Source organism: Jaculus jaculus, chromosome 15, assembly GCF_020740685.1.
Source record: "Jaculus jaculus isolate mJacJac1 chromosome 15, mJacJac1.mat.Y.cur, whole genome shotgun sequence".
Lineage (NCBI taxonomy): Eukaryota > Metazoa > Chordata > Mammalia > Rodentia > Dipodidae > Jaculus > Jaculus jaculus.
Window position 1 is genome coordinate 4409303 of NC_059116.1, and position 20483 is coordinate 4429785.

A 20483-nucleotide genomic window follows, 5' to 3' on the forward strand; every position below is an offset into this window, starting at 1 on the left:
GACACTGTGGGACATTCAATTTGCAAGACAGATGCAAAGAACAAAGGAGCGGCACGGAAAGCAGGGTGTGGTTGTGGCGTGCAGGGGAGCTGGGGGTTACACACCTCTTCCACTTCTCACTTGTCATGCACTCACGTGGCTGAATCTATCTGTTAATATTTATTTATTCACTAGTGAGAGGCAGAGAGAAAACAGGCACACCAGGGCCTCTAGCTTTACATGGGTACTGGGGAATCGAACCCAGGTCATTAGGCTTTGCAGGCAAGCACCTTAACCACTGAGCCATCTCTCCAGCCCAGAACAGTATGTTTTTATTTTTGACACAGTCTCATTTAGCCCAGGCTGTCCTCAAACTTGCTGTGTAGCTGAGGGTGGTACTGAACTCCTGACTTCACCTCCCAAGTGCTGGGATTCCAGATGTGAGCAGGCATGTCCAGTTTTTAAGAACTCTACCTCAGTAAATGTAAATATTTTTTGAGGCAATGAACCAAAACCAGTTTGCTTTAGATATGTGCTATATTCACATGGTTGAAAATCCAAACAACATGAAGGAAACAGTAAGAAGTCCCATTCCTGACCTGTCACCCACTCCCTGACAGATCTGGAAGTTTCTTCAGACAAGTGCAGCAGTTATTCCTTATCCATGTTTTCACTGTCTGTGCTTGTGGTCAACTGTGGTATGAAAATACTATGTGGAAAATTCCTGAAATGCACAAGTCACAAGTTTTCAGTAACATGATGAAATCTTGGGCTGCCCCACCCAGGAACTGAGTCATCCCCTTGTCTGGCCCATCCGCAGACACACTGCTGGGATGCCCAGAGCGGCCGTCATTGTCCTGCAGCGCTAGTGTTCAGGTGTCCCTAATGTCACAGCAGTGGTCCGCTAGAGAAGGGGTGGTGGTGCTCCCAGTTTAGACATGCCAGGGAAAAGTCAGAGGCACCTCATGAAGCAGGAAGGGGTAAGCCCATGACTTGAGACAGTGCATGTCCATAGTCAGCATGGAGTGTAACTGTTGTTTACTCAGTTGTCCATCTCTAATTGTGCTTAGGGTATACATTTATGGTAAGTATATATGTGCGCCCAGTCTTTGTCTTACAATGGTTTGTCTTAGGAGTTTTCAACTTTATAACGTGTCTATGGGTGCTCTTCAGTGCATTTTCCTTTTCTGGTGGGCTTAGAATGTGACCTCATCTAAGTCCAAGAGTCTCTAAAGGAGAGAACTGTGTACATACAGTGTTCAGGTGCCCTTGTGGAGCCTTCGCCTGGGTCTCTGGTAATGAGGGGTATGTGGAGGCAGATTAGGTCAACTGTGTAAGTGTAGAACGGGGTCCCAACAGAAAGGCTCAGAGCGTAGAGTTCACAACCTAGGAAGTACTCCTGGGCTATGCTTAGATAGAATGGGTTTTTCCTTTTCCTAAAGTCCCAGTGGAGCCCAGGGCCGTCCAACACCACAGCTGGGGAATAACTGGGCACCCTGTCCTTGTCCCTGTGGATGGCTTGAACATCTGCACAGCACCGGCCTTGCCTCATTTTCACTACACCCTAAAGGGATTTCGAGTCCCCTTGTTGGGGGTAGGTATGTTACATGATATGCATGGCCGTTTTAATCTTTCTGGAGGTGGGGGTCACCTCGATGCTCAAGTGAAGTGGTGGCTTTCATTTGAAGGAGAAGCTTGTCAGCAGGAGCATGTCTGTGGGGAGCTTATGGCAGACAGCACCTCCAGCTGGAGACGCGATGAAGTCAAGCTTTGAGGGTTAGGAACCCAAGTGTTGAAATCTTAGTGTGTGTTTTAAAATTATTAGAGAGAAAGAGGCAGAAAGAATGGGCATGCCAGGTCTTCTAGCCATTGCAAATGAAGTCTACATGCATGCACCACCTTGTGCATCTGGCTTACATGGCTCCTGGGCCCTTAGGCTTTGTAGACAAGTGCCTTAACTGCTATCACTCCAGCCCTAAATCTTAGTTTTACATGAATATTTTTGGACCTTGCCCACTTATTAGCAATTTCTTTAAGGTGTTCCGCTAAAAGGTAAACAATACCTCAAAATGAAGGTATTTTCTGATTTTAGTTGATGCCAGCCCTCAGGTTTCCTCTCTGAGCTTGTATGCTAGAGTCAGGAGGAAAGGAAGGGTGTGGATGTCACATTTTGTTGACTGTTTCGTTTTACTTACAACCCTCTTCGGTGCCAGCAAGGAGCAGTTATGAGTTCATAGTATCAAAGGTATGACAAGAGCTAAAGCTCCTTGGACTCAGTTAAGCTGCACAGAGAAGTCCCTTGTGGCGTGCGCCTTGAAGGCTTGGTCTGGAAAGCAGCATTGAAATTTTTCTTGTCCTTGGGGTGGTTGAGTCCTGCTGTCGTGTTTTTGAGATAAAGATAAGCCCAGGGTGAGCTGTTTTTCCCAGGGCCACCTCGAGTGCTGGGTATGGGCATCAGGGCTTCATGCAGAATACGCGAGCGCTCTTCCGACTGAGCCCCGTCGCCACCCTGCTCTCACTCTGCAGTGCGCTGCGTTTCTGCATGTTTTTCTGGAAACGGACCCATACAGCTTCTCCTCACCTGCCACCCCGAGCTTCCTCACTGGTGTTCAATGGAGTTCTGTGTGGATATTAGTGAAAGCTTTCAACCTTCACCTTGAGTGAGTGTCCAGTTTCCCTTCTCCAGGCCCTCCTTTCCCCTCAAAGGAATTCTAGATGCATGCATGCACCACTTTCTGCATCTGGCTTTATGTGACTACTGGGGACTTGAACCCTAGCCAGCAGGCTTTGCTAGCAAGATCCTTTCACCACTGAGCCATCTCCTCAACCTCTGTTCGAATTATTTGACAGCTGCTTTTCTTTTAGAAATCGGCCTTGTTTTTTGATTCTGGGTTGATGTTAATATTGGTGGTCTCATTACCTAGTATTAAGAAGGGGTTGGGTCTTTGGTGTTTAAGTAGCATTACTGAAACAAAACTATTTGTGGGTGATTCTGGTCTTGGGTCCTTTCTTCTAAAACAAAGACTTGCTGCCTCTTCTGTGTTGACAGCAAGGACCAGTAGACAAGGGATTACCAGTGACCTGTCCTGTATAATCAACAATTATGCAGGCTGCAGACATGGAGGGAGTTAGGCTCTCATTCAGCAGCCCAGGCTGCCTTCTATCTCAGAGCACACAAGCCGGCCCTGAGACGAAGAATACTCACTGCTCAGCCTTGCGAGCCTGAGAGCCCGAGTTCAATCCCCAGCACCCATTCAGAAAGCCCAGCGTGTCTAAGCACACCTGTAACACCAGCATTGGGGTGCAAGACCAGTAGACACCCGCCACCCACATCACTCACCCAAAACAAAAGCCTGTTTCCCAGTCCTGCGTGAAACCTGGGCACATGACTGTACTAGTTTAGTCTAGATGTGCACTGTGGTGACTGTGGGTCCTTGAGTCACTGGCTCAGGTCACAAAGTTAGAGTTGTTTGTGGTACAGACAAGGTGCTGGCCCCACTCATTCGGTACACTGAAATTGGTTTGCTCACCAGGTGAAGTGCAGACATGCACGTCAGGCCATGAGAGTAAACTGTTTCTTCTTGCTGCCGGCAGTGGTGGCTTGTGAGGACTGACCCCATGCAGTCTTCTTTTTAAGGAGGGTTGAGCCCCCCCACACACGTGGAATTTTGATCCGATCTTAAGTGACAGCTCTCCGGGTTTAATTTCCTTGTGATGCAACTTTGTTTAGTCCCAGATTGCCTTCAGGCTTTGCATGGAAATCCATTTAGTTAGCATATCTGTGTCTTAGCCAAAGTGGCCAACTTTCACATATGATTCTTAAGTGTGGGCTAGCTCACATGGGATTGTGCTCTCCCTTGTCCACTACATCCTTAACAGGCTGCCTACTAAAGCAGCTTCCAAGTTCTGTGGTCTCATGATAGCCAAATGATAAGTCTTCTAGAAAATTCTTGTACAGAGTAAATAATTACTAAAACAGCCAGAGATTTGTGACTGTATTTTCTATCTATTGTAGTAGTATTTTTATGTATTCTTTATGTGGTAGCATCTCACTCTAGCCCAAGCTGGCCTCAAACTCCTCAGTGCTGGGATTAAAGGCATGTCCCCCCCCCACCGGGCCCAATTATTACCTGCTTTAAAAAATATTACTGGGGCTGGAGTGATGCCTCAGTGGTTAAAAGTGCTTGTTTGCAAAGCTTTACAGCCCAGGTTCAGTTCTCAAGTGGCCACATAAGCCAGATGCACAGAGTGGCTCATGCATCTGGAATTCGTTTGAGTGGCAAGATGCCCTGGTGTGCCCAATATAAAATGCATATAATGATTAATGATTTCGATAAGAAATACTTGGATATTTGGGGGAGAAAAATGTAACTTTTTTCCTGAAATTAGCTCCTTCATGGATAGTCTTGGGTCAGGCGTGGTGGCGCACGCCTTTAATCCCAGCACTTGGAGGCAGAGGAAGGAGTATGGCTATTGGTTCGAGGCCAGCCTGGGCTGGAGGTATAGCTCCGTGGTGCGCGGGCCCTGTCTGCCCTGTCTGACGCGGCTGCTCTCTCCTCTCCTGACACAGCAAATGAAGAAGCACCCTTGCCGCCAGTGTGACAAGTCCTTCAGCTCCTCGCACAGCCTGTGCCGGCACAATCGCATCAAGCACAAGGGCATCCGGAAGGTCTACACCTGCTCGTGAGTCCGCTTTCTGGCGGGAGGGAGGCAGGGGTGGGGGCTTACCGGTCACCTTTGAGCGCTCCCACCGGCCTTTCCCACCCGGCTGTCACATGGAGACTTCTGAAGTGGTGGGTCCTTGGCACCGTGTGCTGCTTGGTACTGAACAGCGTGCGTTCTCAGCCTGAGTATGGGGGAGGCGTTGGCTTGCAGCTGTGCAATGGATGCATGTAGAGATAGGCCACGTTGCTTGCCTCAGGTTCCAAGTAGGTCTGGAGGACCTAGCCTGGGAAGCTTTGCTTCAGTCCATATTCACAGCTAAGAACAAAGCGTGAGAGACATGAGGGGCCAGCATAGCCCACGCCTCGGCGGCCTGTCACAACGTGCGTCTTTGTCTGAGACAACAAGACGTGTTCTGTTATCAGTGGGGATCTCCAACATCCACTTAGGCCAAGTCTGCCCACTGTGGGGTAACAGGGGCAAGGCGGGGGCGACGGCAGGCTTGTGGCCAGAGCAGGCACGCTGGGGACGCTCACAGGGGTTCAGACGGTCAGGGAGACCAGGCAGGCAAGGCGGGAAGTGACCGGGCGTGTGGCACAGGGCGCCCTGTGTGAAGGGGAGAGGAGGCTGCCCTGGCAGTGGAGCGCTGGCTCCTGCTGCCCCCCGGGGCAAAGGTCCAACCACCAGCCGTTACAAAATCCCCCGTTTTTCAAGGCAGCAAATACAGTTGTGAAGGTGACCATGAGGTGGTTTTCTTCCTACACAAAGCAGAGGTTTAAGACAGGGCCTTACTCTGTTGCTCAGGCCTCTCTGTTCCAGCAGTCCTCCTGCCGCAGCTGCCCTAGTGGGAGAATTACAGGTGTGTGCCGCCATGCCTGGCTTCTGCATTGGTGTTCTTGGTGTCCTTCATATAGCATCTATAGTCACCCATGGTCCTTTCAAAACAGTTTTTCGCCTATTTTAGTAGAAGATAGTAAATTTAGACCCAAAAACTTATCCTTTTAATCCACAAGAATCAACCTGTCTTGGATTTCCTGTTTCCTGCATTTTAATTTACTGAATGAACAAGGGCTGTGTTTATAAACACCTGTTGCATTTGTGTTTTCCTGAGTCTAGGCTAAACACTGTCAAGTAAGGGGACAGGGAATTAACATGAGCATGACAGGATCTGTCTTCAGGTGGAAGCATCTATCGTGATGGGATTCAGAGGGGATTGTCTGAGTCATTAAAGAAAAATTTGAAAATCCAGTACCTTTTCTTTTAGAATTAACAATAAGCTAGGCATTACTCCAACCTAGAAAAATAAAATGAATGAAATTGGGCTATTCCTGAGTTCACAAAAACCAACAGCTTTTCCCAGCAGAGAGGTACAGTTCACAGCGACCTTGCTTGCTCCAGGTGGAGGCTGCGGGTTACGCCAGCCTTCCTGAGCCATGGGGAGATGGGCATGCTTTTCTGCAGTCAGTGCCCTGGGTAGCTCAAGCTTCCCTCCGTGTCTGCGCTTGCAGGCACTGCCCCGACTCCCGTCGGACCTTCACCAAGCGGCTCATGCTGGAGAAGCATGTGCAGCTGATGCATGGCATCAAGGACCCCGACTTGAAGGAGCTCACTGACGCTGCCGATGACGATGAGGCTGAGCTCAAGCAGGACGCCAAGGTCAGCAGCACAGCTCCTCCCTCACCCTGTCCACCCTCACCTACAAACACTTGAGAGAAAGGGCACACCACAACCTGCTGCTAACTCCAGATGCATGCACCACTCTGTGCATCCGCCTTTACGTGGGGACTGGGAAATTGAGCCTGGGCTGGCAGACATTGTAAGCAGGTGCCTTTAAGTGCTTAGTCACCTCCCCAACTCCCATTTTCATCTGATTTTGTACAGTCAATCGGTGTTAAAATTTCAGACCATGCATTGAGGTATAAAGTAACCTATTAAGCTTTCTGTGTCTTTCCAGAGCCAGCTCACAGGGTCTTACAGAGTTAGGGAGGTTGTCTGTTAGCCAAGGGAAAGTCCTGAGGTCAGAGTCCTGTCCATGGGCTGTGCCCGTGGTGGTAGGCATTTAGAAAGATTCCTTAAAATCATACAGTTGTGAGCCAGGCATGGTGGCACATGCCTGTAATCTCAGCACTTGGGAGGCAGAAGTAGGATCGCTTTGAGTTCAAGGCCACCCTGAGACTACTTAGTGAATTCCAGGTCAGTCTGGGCTAGAGTGAAACCCTACCTCAAACATACACAGACTCTCACACTCACTCACTCACTCTCACGGCTTATTGTTACATCCTGGGATAAAACTACAGTCAGCCAACACCGAAGCCTGTGCGCAAGGCATGGGTGTGCCACCAGGGCTAAGGAAAGCACTGAGGGCGGCCGTTTCTGGCCTTGGCACCATGCTGCCTGGGGAAGGTACGTGGTCAGGGCAGCTGCTGCTGCAAACCTGCGCAGAGCTCACGTCTACCGCATGCCTTAGACGCAGTCCTTCGGGGTGGAGCGGTGAGGCCAGAAAGGGCAGTTGCTGGCCCTCGGGCCTGGCCGTGCCCCAGTGAGGCCCCACGTGTCCTCCCGCAGGCGCCGAGCCCCAAGCGGAAGCTGGAGGAGGCGCTGGAGTTCCGGCCGCGGGGCGCGATCACGCAGCCGCTGAAGAAGCTGAAGATCAACGTGTTCAAGGTGCACAAGTGCGCCGTGTGCGGCTTCACCACCGAGAACCTGCTGCACTTCCACGAGCACATCCCGCAGCACCGCTCCGACGGCTCCTCGCACCAGTGCCGCGAGTGCGGCCTGTGCTACACGTCGCACGTGTCGCTGTCGCGGCACCTGTTCATCGTGCACAAGCTCAAGGAGCCGCAGCCCGCGCACAACGGCGAGGCGGGCGCGCCGCCGGACAGCAGGCCCGAGGGCGAGGCGGCCGCGGCCGAGCGCCAGTGCAAAGTGTGCGCCAAGACCTTCGAGACGGAGGCCGCCTTAAACACGCACATGCGGACCCACGGCATGGCCTTCATCAAGTCCAAACGGATGAGCTCCGCGGAGAAATAGCCCCGGGCTCCCGGGGACGCCGCGCGCGCCCGCCCGTAGGAGGACCGGGACGCTTTCGTAAGTTCCAGGGTGCAGCCGAAGGACCTGATGCTGCCCCGCCGCCCTCCCCAAGCATTAAGGCAGTATTTGAGTTTAAAAGAGTTTGTATATATTTAAATAACTTTTTATACTCTTTGTTACATGTTTGTATCAGTATTTGGTGGAAAATGTTTTGAGTTTTTCTGGGTTAGGAGTTTTCTTTTTTGTACGGTTTTCGTTCAGCGTTGTTAGTAAACAGGCAGTTCCTGACTTCAGACAACCCATTTTTGTATGTTACGGATTCCAATAAGTTAATTCCAGGCTAACATGATGCCTTTTTTAGTGTTTTTAATTTGTAGAACTCACCACATAAATTGTAGGTGACGTGGGTCTCACCACACTAGCAACTTCTAAGTGTCTTAGCGCTACCCTCAGGACGCCTGGGACAACTGCGCTCCAGCCCAGGCCATGCCCGACACACTGCTGTTCCTGCAGCCTTACAGGCCCCCCTTTGTTTCTGGAAAGTGAGTAAAACAGGTCAGGAATCCAGTAAGGCGCATGGACAACCTTAACGCCCATCCTGAAGAATGAAGATAGGGCAAGAGGGGGTGGAGAGGAGGAGGCAGGATGGGATTATGATTGAAATGTATGTGCAAAAAGAATGGCAAAGTGATTCTAAAGAAAGAAATGGGTGGGGCTGATTTTTTTCTGGGGACCCCTGCAAGGCTGGCTTACAGAGCACAAGGGGCAGGGTGGGGGCGGGGGCTGGACTGCGTAAAGTTACACATCTGTACTTAGCCTAGCGCTCTGTAGTCAGGTTTTTATCCCGTAACTGAGTAACTACTACACTACTCAGAATATCAGTAGTTCTCTGCTCTTGACAGGGAAAAAAAACCCACAAAGTCATGGGTGACTTAACCCTTTGCTAGCTGCACAGTTGGCGTTTCCTGTTCTGGGTGCTACTGCCAAATGTTCTGGTACTTAGGAGCTGGGATGCACAACGCCGCCCGCGACGGCCTATCAATGCAGCAGCCTGCACTCTGCACCGGGCCGCAGATGACGCCCTGAGCCCCTGGGTTTCGTCAGTCATCTCTGTCCCGTCACTCACACCCGTGGTCCTGCTTGACGAACACTCTGTCCCTTCCATGTATAGTTCTCTGGGAAAGTTAGGTTTTGGTTTTGTGTTTTCTGTTGCATCTTATATCTTGTATTTATCCCCCAACATGTTTTGTACTTTGTTTTCCTAAGCAAAGAAGTCCTTTTGTGTATCTATAGATACTTGCATGATAGACTGTAGTCAACGTTTGAGACGTCTTGCTGCCGTCAGGTGGGTGCACGACCTCCCTCACGCCTGCGTTAACCACATTTCACATGTAAATAAACATGGCGCATTTGGCCCTTGAGCTTCTGTGAGAGAGTTCTTGGTGGTGGGTCCGATACCTTCATGAGTCTAGGAAGTGACTGATCACCAGGACAGGCTACGGGAGGGGGCAGGATCCCTTCTGCTCAGAAGAGTGGCACGTTCATTCTCCTGCATGCCATGCAGCTGGTGTCTCCATCAGTGCAGCCCAAGGGCATGATGAGGCAGCCCTCAGCCTGAAATTCCATTGCTGCTGCTGTGACACTTGTACCACTCTCAGCTCCCTTCGCTGCACTTTCACGTTTCTGCGTTTGAACCTTGCAATAAACCTGTGTGGAGGTCGCACAGGCCTGTACAGTCTAGTTTTACAGTTGAGGAAGCTGAGCTCAGAGTCCATTCCTTGCCTAAGCCCTCACGGCTGGTAAGCGGCTGTGTATAGTAGAACCCAGATATCTAGCTCCCAATCTCGCGCGTGCTCTTTGTGTTATGTGCATATTGACAAATTCTCACTTATTCAACAAATAAAATATGTGCAAAGTATACCAGAGCTCTTGTCTTTGGCACTATGGCTTTTGTAAGATAGTCTGAAACTCTTTTAAATACTCAAAAATGCTCACTAATGTGGGACAACTATCTGCTGGATGCTTGGTTGAAGACTACAAGAAGAGCTTTTGCAAGACCCAGTGGTCCAACATGAAGAAGCTGAAATCTGGATCACTAAGACGTCATGTAGTCCTGGACCCTGATGATCAGCTCTTCCCAAGAGGACACTGGTGAATGGTAAGACAGATCCTGGGAAAATTTCCTAGATTATGACAAAGTGAGAAAACCCAACTTGAGAGAGGGAGTAGAGAGCTTGGGGGGTCAGTGTGGAAAGTCCTTGACTATGAGTGCCTGGGTTAACACGGAGTGCTGAGCCGAAGGAATCCACAGGCCGGGACTTGGGTTTTCTCCATCCTTCACTAGCTGTTACATGCTAAGTGTGGGCATTTGAAAGAGAACATGGTCAGACAAAAGGCAAAGTCCCATGGGGCACGCTCAGTGAGTTCTTAGGAAGCCACAGCTATGGTAGAAAGGTAGGGCTGGAGCTGAGACAGCCTAGGCCACGTTGTAAAACCCTTGAATGATACACTAGGCATTTACACCTGGATAGAAAGCAGTTGACTGGGCCAAGATGATGGTTCGGTGGTTAAAGGCACCTGCTTGCAGCAGCAAGCGATCCTGACAGGTGCATGTACACACACACACACTCACACTTAAAAAAAAAAGTTAAATGAGTTTCTTAGTTGAGTGACATGACCAGATAAGTTAGTGGTGGTGGTTAGGGTAAATGAGGGGGAGTTAAGAGTCAGGATAGATAGGTTATGCTATGGTTATAACCCCAACTCTAAATGGCATGTCCCAAGATTCTTTTCTTTCTCACCTTCAATGTCTGTTACAGGTTGTTTGAGCCAGCACACACTGTCTCCCAGTCCCATGATCTCACTGGTTATTGGGACAGGGAGAAATTGCCAGTAAATGCACTGACCCAGCAGTGACATACTACTTAACACCACTCCCTGGCCAAACCAAGTCACATGACCTCATTACAGTCACAAGAAGGGCTAGCTGTACCCTTGCGCACCCAGAAGGCTGAGCATACTTGGGCAGCATGAATGACCAGCAGAGCGCACTCACTGCAGAGTCTGATGCTAACAGTCTAAGGACTTGACCTAGGGTTGTGGAACAGGTTGGAAAGAGGCCTCCATTGGTTTAAGTCAAATTTTAGAAGCAGAGCTGGAGAGCTGGCTCAGGGGTTAAAGGTGCTTGTTTGCAAAGCCGATGGCCTGGGTTTGATTACCCAGTACCCATGTAAAGTCAGGTGCACAAAGTGGTGCGTGTGCCTGAAGTTGGCTTGTAATGTCTATTTTTAAATTTTTCAGAAGCAGGGAAGAGGGGTCTAGGGAGATGGCTCAGTGGCTGAAGTGCTTGCCCCACAAGCATGAGGTCCTGAGTTTAGACCCTAGTACTCACAGAAAACGATGGGTGAGTGGGGCGTGGTGGCGCATGACTTTCATCCCAGCACTCGGGAGACAGGTAAAGGATCACTGAGTTTGAGGCCAGCCTGAGACTACTTAGTGAATTCCAGGTCAGCCTGGGCTAGACTGAAACCCTACCTCAAAAACTGTTGGGTGTAGTGGAGAATAACTGAAAACCCTAACATGCACCTCTAACCTGCACACAGACACCCCACCTTGCACACAGGGACATACACGTGAATAGATCATAATCCCCCACCACACACACAGAAAGTAGTAAAGACGACCTCATATAGTAGAATACAGAAAAGCAGTTGGGGGCTGGAGAGATGGCTTAATGGTTAAGGCATTTGCCTGCAAAGCCAAAGGATCCCGGTTCAACTCTAGGACCCATGTAAATCAGATGCACAAGAGGGCACATGCGTCTGGAGTTCATTTGCAATGGCTGGAGGCCCTGGTGTGCCCATTCTCTCTCAAATACGTAAATAAAATATTAATCTGGGCATGGTGGCACATGCCTTTAATCCCAGCACTCAGGAGGCGGAGGTAGGAGGATCCCCATAAATTCAAGGCCACCCTGAGACTACATGGTGAATTCCAGATCATCCTGAGCTAGAGTGAGACACTAACTCGAAAACCAATATATATATGTAGCCAGCTTAGGTGATAATAATCTTTTTTTTTAAGTTTCAATGAAGAAAATCGTAAGATTGATTTTTTAGGTATATATTCACTGTAGAATTTTTTCTTGGTTTGTTTCTCTCCATTTGTTTTTTATCAATAATAGTAACAGTAATGTATGAAGAAAAGCAGGAAAATGATACAGAACGAGGAAATGTACAGTGCAGATCACATGCCACAGATCTCTTTTTCCTTCTAAACACATTTTCTATGAATTCCTGACAACTAGCACAGCCATTAGTCCAATAAAAACTCCCTTCTGCCCTGAAGCTCTCACAGGGGCATTTCCCCAGTGTCACTGGGCTGGTGTGACTCCATCCCAGGGCCTGACAACAGTGAAGTTGACAACTTTGGGAAGCTGATATTTACTTCAAATATATTACTAAGCTCGGAGCACTCTTAAGAAATGTGGGGTTGGAGAACTTATAACTTTGAGCATTTAGGTTTAACAAAAAAATGCGCTCTGAGCACTCTTTTTTAAATAAAAAATGCAAGATAGGAGAGATGACAACTGAGAGAGAGAATGGGCCTGCCAGGGCCTCCAGCCACTGCAAATGAACTCCAGATGTATGCACCCCCTCGTGCATTTGGTTTATGTGGGTCCTGGGGAGTTGAACCTGGGTCCTTTGGCTTTGCAAGCAAGCGCCTTAACCACTAAGCCATCTCTCCAGCCAACTTTTTTATTTTTTAATAAGAAATGTGGAGATGGAGAGGTGGCTCAGCAATTAAAGGCGCTTGCTTGCAAAGGTCAATGGTCCTGGTTTGATTTCCCCGTACCCTTGTAAAGCCAGATGCACAAACTGGCATGTACATCTGGGACATACTTTTTTAAAAAAGTTATGAACTTGAGACTTGGCAACTGTCAGTTTTTCCTGAGCATTCTCTCTTCTCATCCATCCCCCCATCCCCAGTACGGCCATCTCTACAATACCAAGGGATCTTTAGTAAACATATTAGCATAGACTCAGTACGTCACACCTACACTCCCACAACTTGGAAGGCTGAAGGCAGGAGGATTGCTGTGGGTTTGAAGCCACCCTGGGCCATGGACTGAAACCATGTCTCAGAAAACAAAGTCAGGGTTGGATAGTTGCCTTAGTGGATATAAAGTACTTTCTAAGCAACCCCAGCACCCATGTAAAAGCCAGGTGAGATGATGCCCACTGTAACCAAGGGAGGAAGAGAAGAAGAGTCCTCGGGCCTCACTGACCAGCTCGTCTGCCTTAATCGGCGAGCTTTAGGTTCCGTGTAAGACCGTGGTCTCAAAGAACAATATGGAGACTGACTTAGGAAGACGCCCAAGGTTGGCTTCTGCTCTCCATATGCACGCACACACATGCAGGCACAACCACACATGTGAACATGCATACACATATGCATACCACACCCACATACATGGACAAAGAAAAGTCAAACAGGGCTGGAGAGATGGCTTAGCAGTTCAGGTGCTTGCCTGCAAAGCCAAAGGACCCAGGTTTGATTCCCCAAGACCCATGTAAGCCAGATGCACAAGGTGACACAAGCATCTGGGGTGTGTTTGCAGTGGCTGAAGGCCCTGGCACACCCATTCTCTCAAATATTTTAATAAAAAAGAAATTAAAAAGTGGGCATGGTGTCGCACGCCTTTCATCCCAGGCAAAGGTAGGAGGATCATCATGAGTTCAAGGCTACCCTGGGACTACGTAGTGAATTCCAGATCAGCCTGGGGTAGAGTGAGACCCTAGCTTGGGTCAGATGGTGGTGGGGGAGTGAAACAAAATACCTCAAACTTTCATGATCAGTCTGTTTTTCTAAGCGTCGGCTTGTTTACATTGCCTGCCTTCTCTGGAAGGGCAGATTTGGGGGTGCCAGGTGTTGGATCAACACAATAGACTAGGAAAGGGCTAATGTTAAGAATTCAGGAAGGGGGCTGGAGAGATGGCCTAGTGGTTAAGCGCTTGCCTGTGAAGCCTAAGGACCCTGGTTCGAGGCTTGATTCCCCAGAACCCACACTAGTCAGATGCACAAGGGGGCGCACGCATCTGGAATTCATCTGCAGTGGCTAGAAGCCCTGGTGTGCCCATCCTCTCTCTGCCTCTTTCTCTGTCTGTTGCTCTCAAATAAAAAAATACCCCCCCCCAAAAAAAGAAAGAATTCAGGAAGGGACTCTCTACACAGAGCTGTAGGCTAAAACAAGTGATGCCCTCGGGTCCACCGTCAGGCCCGAGAAGCCTGAGCAGGAAGGAGCGGGAGTGAGGACCGTGGGGAAAGGCCTCTCATTCAGCCATGGGCAGAATTATAGCACCACCAGGAAGTGGGTGGGAAGGCCCCTCAGAACCCCATCTCTTCACAAAGATTCCTGCTTGGGCCTAAGATGGCCACAGTGAAGTGGAAGATGGAGAACAGGAAGCTACAGATGTGGGCCTGCTGGGCACAGAGAAGAACCCTGTGTACACCCTGTCCCCTCCAGGTGTGCGTGGATGGAACTGGGTACTTAGAACGCTACATTTTACTTCTCCCACCTCACTGGGTTTATCCTGAAATTATTTTCTTCCTCCAAGTGTTTTTTTAATTTTTTTTTTTCGAGGTAGGGTCTCACTCTAGCCCAGGCTGACCTGGAATTCACTATGGAGTCTCAGGGTGGCCTTGAACTCATGGCCATCCTCCTACCTCTGCCTCCCGGGTGCTGGGATTAAAGGCATGCGCCACCACACCCTGCTTTTTAAAATATTTTTTACAGAGAGAGAATGAGCACACCCGGGCCTCTAACCCCACAAACACATGTGCCATCTTGTGCATTTGGTTTATGTGGATACTGGGAAATGGAACCCATGTCCTTAGGGTTCATAGGCAAGTGCCTTAACCTCTAATCCATCTCTCCAGCCCCTCTCCCCGCTTTTTTTTAACTCAAGGAAATAGAATAGCACTTCCCAGAATATATTCTTTACCAGTTTCTAAATTCAAACCATGAGGTTACTTCTGAGTCACAACCCAGCACTATTTACATTGCTTCATGGCATCTAAGGAAACTGATTATTCAATTTGCTTTGGTATTTTGTAGCAATCTTGTATTATAATTGTAAGTTACACTATCATATCAGATCTGTTTCTAAACACAGGAAAGCCATGTCTGCCAAAAGATCATGGCATATCTTCTGCTCACTTCCAGAAGTTGGGGGTTTAGCCCAAGAGTGATTTTCCGATCTTCAGGTCAAGTCAGGCTTAATTGCACTGGTTATTTCTGGAGAGTAAATGTCACTGATGGGAAAGAACAAGGTAGGTATAGATCTGCTCATTGGAGAGGGTGGTATGAGGCTGGCAAAAGGCAACGGAGAGCAGAGCCGCAGGGCAGGGGATGGCTTGTCGTGGATGAGTACTGGCTGCTTAAGCCCAGACCCCAGGTTGGTCCCCAGCGCCCATGTGGGAGACATGATCACTGGGGGTTCTGGTCAGCCAGTCTAACAAAAACGGAGCTCTAGGCCCGGTGAGAGAACTGTAAGGCCCAAGAATGACAGAGCTTCTGTGTGTGCGCACACAAGGATCCTGTATCTGTGTGCGCGTGTGTGCATGCACACACACACATGCATATAACACACAGACAGAAAAGAGCTGGACATGGCAGTGCATGCCTTTAATGCCAGCCCTTGAGAGGCAGAGGTAGGAGGACTGCCATGAGTTCGAGGCCACCCTGAGATTACATAGTGAATTCCAGATCAGCCTGGGCTAGAGTGAAACCCTACCTCAAAAAACCAAGAGGAAGAAAGAAAAAGAAAGCAGCTCTGCTGTCATTGTAAGAAGGTGGCTGTTGGGCTGGAGAGATGGCTTAGCGGTTAAGCGCTTGCCTGTGAAGCCTAAGGACCCCGGTTCAAGGCTCGGTTCCCCAGGTCCCACGTTAGCCAGATGCACAAGGGGGCGCATGTGTCTGGAGTTCGTTTGCAGAGGCTGGAAGCCCTGGCGCGCCCATTCTCTCTCTCTCCCTCTCTCTGTCTTTCTCTCTGTGTCTATTGCTCTCAAATAAAAATAAATAAAAATTAAAAAAAAAAAAAAAAGAAGGTGGCTATTACTGGGAAGGGTTGCTGTTACCATGGGAACGGTAGTAGGCATGGCTAAGCAGAGCTAACCACATTACTTTGCTCATTGTACATCTGGATTCCCTTCCCGGTGCTAGGGAGCCGGCTGTTGCATAAATCCTGCAGGAGAGCGATGTAACCTCTTCCTTTGGATGCCAGAAGGTCCCCTATCTGACCCCTGCCATAGCTGAGCCTCAGGCCTGGGTGCCCAATCCTGCACCCAAACTGTGTTCCTGCTTCAGTTCTCAGTAGGTGACACAAAGAAGCAGAGACTGTCAAACTGTATTCATCTTGAGGTGACAATGGCCACAGCGACTGTCAATGGTGAATTGCCTTGTAAATTCCCCATGTTTGTTGAGGGTGAGGGTGGCTGTCTGCCTTTAAGGGATCCCTCAGCCACTGTGGATGTATCATCATGGGTCATCTGCGGTTGAGGGTGCTGCCCCTGAGGAGGACACGGCCCACACGCCCGCCGCTAGCTGCTCTTAGAGACTCGTCAGGATGAACGCAGTGAGGTTGGTCCCAGATCTCCCCTTCTGCATCCTGCACCTGCCTCGTCTCATCGCCCGCCCTTTTATCACTGCCACCTCTTATTCCTTACGGCCTTCACATTCCCATCCCACCACCTTGGCACTTGCTATTTCCTCTTCTGGAATGTTCCTCCCCCATTTATTTCCATGAAGGCTTTTCACTTCTTTCTGGTCAGCTAAGGACGTTTCCTGGTTCCCTTACTAGAACGTAATGCTTAAAAGCATGGTGGCTTAGGCTACAAACTCCAGCACTTGGAGTTAGGGACAGAAGGAGCAAGAGTTTAAAGACAGGGTTAGAGAGATGGTTTAGAGGTTCAGATATTTGCCTGCAAAGCCAAAGGACCAAGGGCTCAACTCCTCAGGACCCACATAAGCTAGATGCACAAGGTGGCACATGTGTCTGCAATTCATTTTCAGTGGCTAGAGGTCCTGGCGTGCCTATATTCTCTCTCTCTGTCTCTAATAAGTTTAAAAAAAAATTTTTTTTTTAGGTAGTCTCACTCTAGCCCAGACTGACCTGGAATTCCCTATATAGTCTCAGGATGGCCTTGAACTCATGGCGATCCTCCTACCTCTCCCTCCAGAATGCTGGGATTAAAAAAAGAGTTTAGCCAGGTGTGGTGGCACATTCCTTTAATCCCAGCACTTGGGAAGCAAAAGTAGGAGGATCGCCATGAGTTCGATGCCACCCTGAGACTACATAGGGAATTCCAGGTCAGCCTGAGCTAGAGTGAACCCTACCTCAAAACAAACAAACAAAAAAACAGTTTAAAGCCAGTCTGAGAGATGTAGTGAGAACTGACTAAATGAACACACACAGGAATAAGTGAGGCGTGCTGGCCAGCCTCTGCGCACACACTAAATGAACACACACAGGAATAAGTGAGGCGTGCTGGCCAGCCTCTGCGCACACACTAAATGAACACACACAGGAATAAGTGAGGCGTGCTGGCCAGCCTCTGCGCACACACTAAATGAACACACAGGAATAAGTGAGGCGTGCTGGCCAGCCTCTGCACACACACTAAATGAACACACAGGAATAAGTGAGGCGTGCTGGCCAGCCTCTGCACACACAATGAACACACACAGGAATAAGTGAGGCGTGCTGGCCAGCCTCTGCGCACACACTAAATGAACACACACAGGAATAAGTGAGGCGTGCTGGCCAGCCTCTGCACACACACTAAATGAACACACACAGGAATAAGTGAGGCGTGCTGGCCAGCCTCTGCACACACACTAAATGAACACACACAGGAATAAGTGAGGCGTGCTGGCCAGCCTCTGCACACAGACTAAATGAACACACAGGAATAAGTGAGGCGTGCTGGCCAGCCTCTGCGCACACACTAAATGAACACACACAGAAATAAGTGAGGCATGATGGCCAGCCTCTGCACACACACTAAATGAACACACACAGGAATAAGTGAGGCGTGCTGGCCAGCCTCTGCACACACACTAAATGAACACACACAGGAATAAGTGAGGCGTGCTGGCCAGCCTCTGCACACACACTAAATGAACACACACAGGAATAAGTGAGGCGTGCTGGCCAGCCTCTGCACACACACTAAATGAACACACACAGGAATAAGTGAGGCGTGCTGGCCAGCCTCTGCGCACACACTAAATGAACACACAGGAATAAGTGAGGCGTGCTGGCCAGCCTCTGCGCACACACTAAATGAACACACAGGAATAAGTGAGGCGTGCTGGCCAGCCTCTGCACACACACTAAATGAACACACACAGGAATAAGTGAGGCGTGCTGGCCAGCCTCTGCGCACACACTAAATGAACACACACAGGAATAAGTGAGGCGTGCTGGCCAGCCTCTGCACACACACTAAATGAACACACACAGGAATAAGTGAGGCGTGCTGGCCAGCCTCTGCACACACACTAAATGAACACACAGGAATAAGTGAGGCGTGCTGGCCAGCCTCTGCGCACACACTAAATGAACACACACAGGAATAAGTGAGGCGTGCTGGCCAGCCTCTGCGCACACACTAAATGAACATACAGGAATAAGTGAGGCGTGCTGGCCAGCCTCTGCACACACACTAAATGAACACACACAGGAATAAGTGAGGCGTGCTGGCCAGCCTCTGCGCACACACTAAATGAACACACACAGGAATAAGTGAGGCGTGCTGGCCAGCCTCTGCGCACACACTAAATGAACACACACAGGAATAAGTGAGGCGTGCTGGCCAGCCTCTGCGCACACACTAAATGGACACACACAGGAATAAGTGAGGCGTGCTGGCCAGCCTCTGCGCACACACTAAATGAACACACACAGGAATAAGTGAGGCGTGCTGGCCAGCCTCTGCGCACACACTAAATGAACACACACAGGAATAAGTGAGGCGTGCTGGCCAGCCTCTGCACACACACTAAATGGACACACACAGGAATAAGTGAGGCGTGCTGGCCAGCCTCTGCACACACACTAAATGAACACACAGGAATAAGTGAGGCGTGCTGGCCAGCCTCTGCGCACACACTAAATGAACACACACAGGAATAAGTGAGGCGTGCTGGCCAGCCTCTGCGCACACACTAAATGAACACACACAGGAATAAGTGAGGCGTGCTGGCCAGCCTCTGCGCACACACTAAATGAACACACACAGGAATAAGTGAGGCGTGCTGGCCAGCCTCTGCACACACACTAAATGAACACACACAGGAATAAGTGAGGCGTGCTGGCCAGCCTCTGCGCACACACTAAATGAACACACACAGGAATAAGTGAGGCGTGCTGGCCAGCCTCTGCACACACACTAAATGAACACACAGGAATAAGTGAGGCGTGCTGGCCAGCCTCTGCGCACACACTAAATGAACACACACAGGAATAAGTGAGGCGTGCTGGCCAGCCTCTGCGCACACACTAAATGAACACACACAGGAATAAGTGAGGCGTGCTGGCCAGCCTCTGCGCACACACTAAATGAACACACAGGAATAAGTGAGGCGTGCTGGCCAGCCTCTGCGCACACACTAAATGAACACACACAGGAATAAGTGAGGCGTGCTGGCCAGCCTCTGCACACACACTGAATGAACACACACAGGAATAAGTGAGGCGTGCTGGCCAGCCTCTGCGCACACACTAAATGAACACACAGGAATAAGTGAGGCGTGCTGGCCAGCCTCTGCGCACACACTAAATGAACACACACAGGAATAAGTGAGGCGTGCTGGCCAGCCTCTGCGCACACACTAAATGAACACACACAGGAATAAGTGAGGCGTGCTGGCCAGCCTCTGCGCACACACTAAATGAACACACACAGGAATAAGTGAGGCGTGCTGGCCAGCCTCTGCGCACACACTAAATGAACACACACAGGAATAAGTGAGGCGTGCTGGCCAGCCTCTGCGCACACACTGAATGAACACACACAGGAATAAGTGAGGCGTGCTGGCCAGCCTCTGCACACACACTGAATGAACACACACAGGAATAAGTGAGGCGTGCTGGCCAGCCTCTGCGCACACACTAAATGAACACACACAGGAATAAGTGAGGCGTGCTGGCCAGCCTCTGCACACACACTGAATGAACACACACAGGAATAAGTGAGGCGTGCTGGCCAGCCTCTGCACACACACTGAATGAACACACACAGGAATAAGTGAGGCGTGCTGGCCAGCCTCTGCACACACACTGAATGAACACACACAGGAATAAGTGAGGCGTGCTGGCCAGCCTCTGCGCACACACTAAATGAACACACACAGGAATAAGTGAGGCGTGCTGGCCAGCCTCTGCGCACACACTAAATGAACACACACAGGAATAAGTGAGGCGTGCTGGCCAGCCTCTGCGCACACACTAAATGAACACACACAGGAATAAGTGAGGCGTGCTGGCCAGCCTCTGCACACAGACTAAATGAACACACAGGAATAAGTGAGGCGTGCTGGCCAGCCTCTGCGCACACACTAAATGAACACACACAGAAATAAGTGAGGCATGATGGCCAGCCTCTGCACACACACTAAATGAACACACACAGGAATAAGTGAGGCGTGCTGGCCAGCCTCTGCACACACACTAAATGAACACACACAGGAATAAGTGAGGCGTGCTGGCCAGCCTCTGCACACACACTAAATGAACACACACAGGAAT

At 49.7% G+C, this 20483-nt stretch overlaps 1 protein-coding gene across 16 annotated transcripts in view; it reads left to right on the forward strand.

Moving 5' to 3' along the window:
- Positions 1-9092, forward strand: part of Znf532 (zinc finger protein 532) — a 133191-nt gene extending 124099 nt beyond the window's left edge. For all 16 annotated transcript variants that reach the window (XM_045134644.1, XM_045134631.1, XM_045134637.1 and 13 more), the window contains 3 exons: positions 4550-4662; positions 6150-6297; positions 7207-9092. In XM_045134644.1, coding sequence (XP_044990579.1) covers positions 4550-4662; positions 6150-6297; positions 7207-7671 — 726 coding nt within the window. In that variant the 3' untranslated portion in view covers positions 7672-9092. The remainder of the gene's footprint in view (positions 1-4549; positions 4663-6149; positions 6298-7206) is intronic.
- The last annotated feature ends 11391 nt before the right edge of the window (positions 9093-20483 follow it).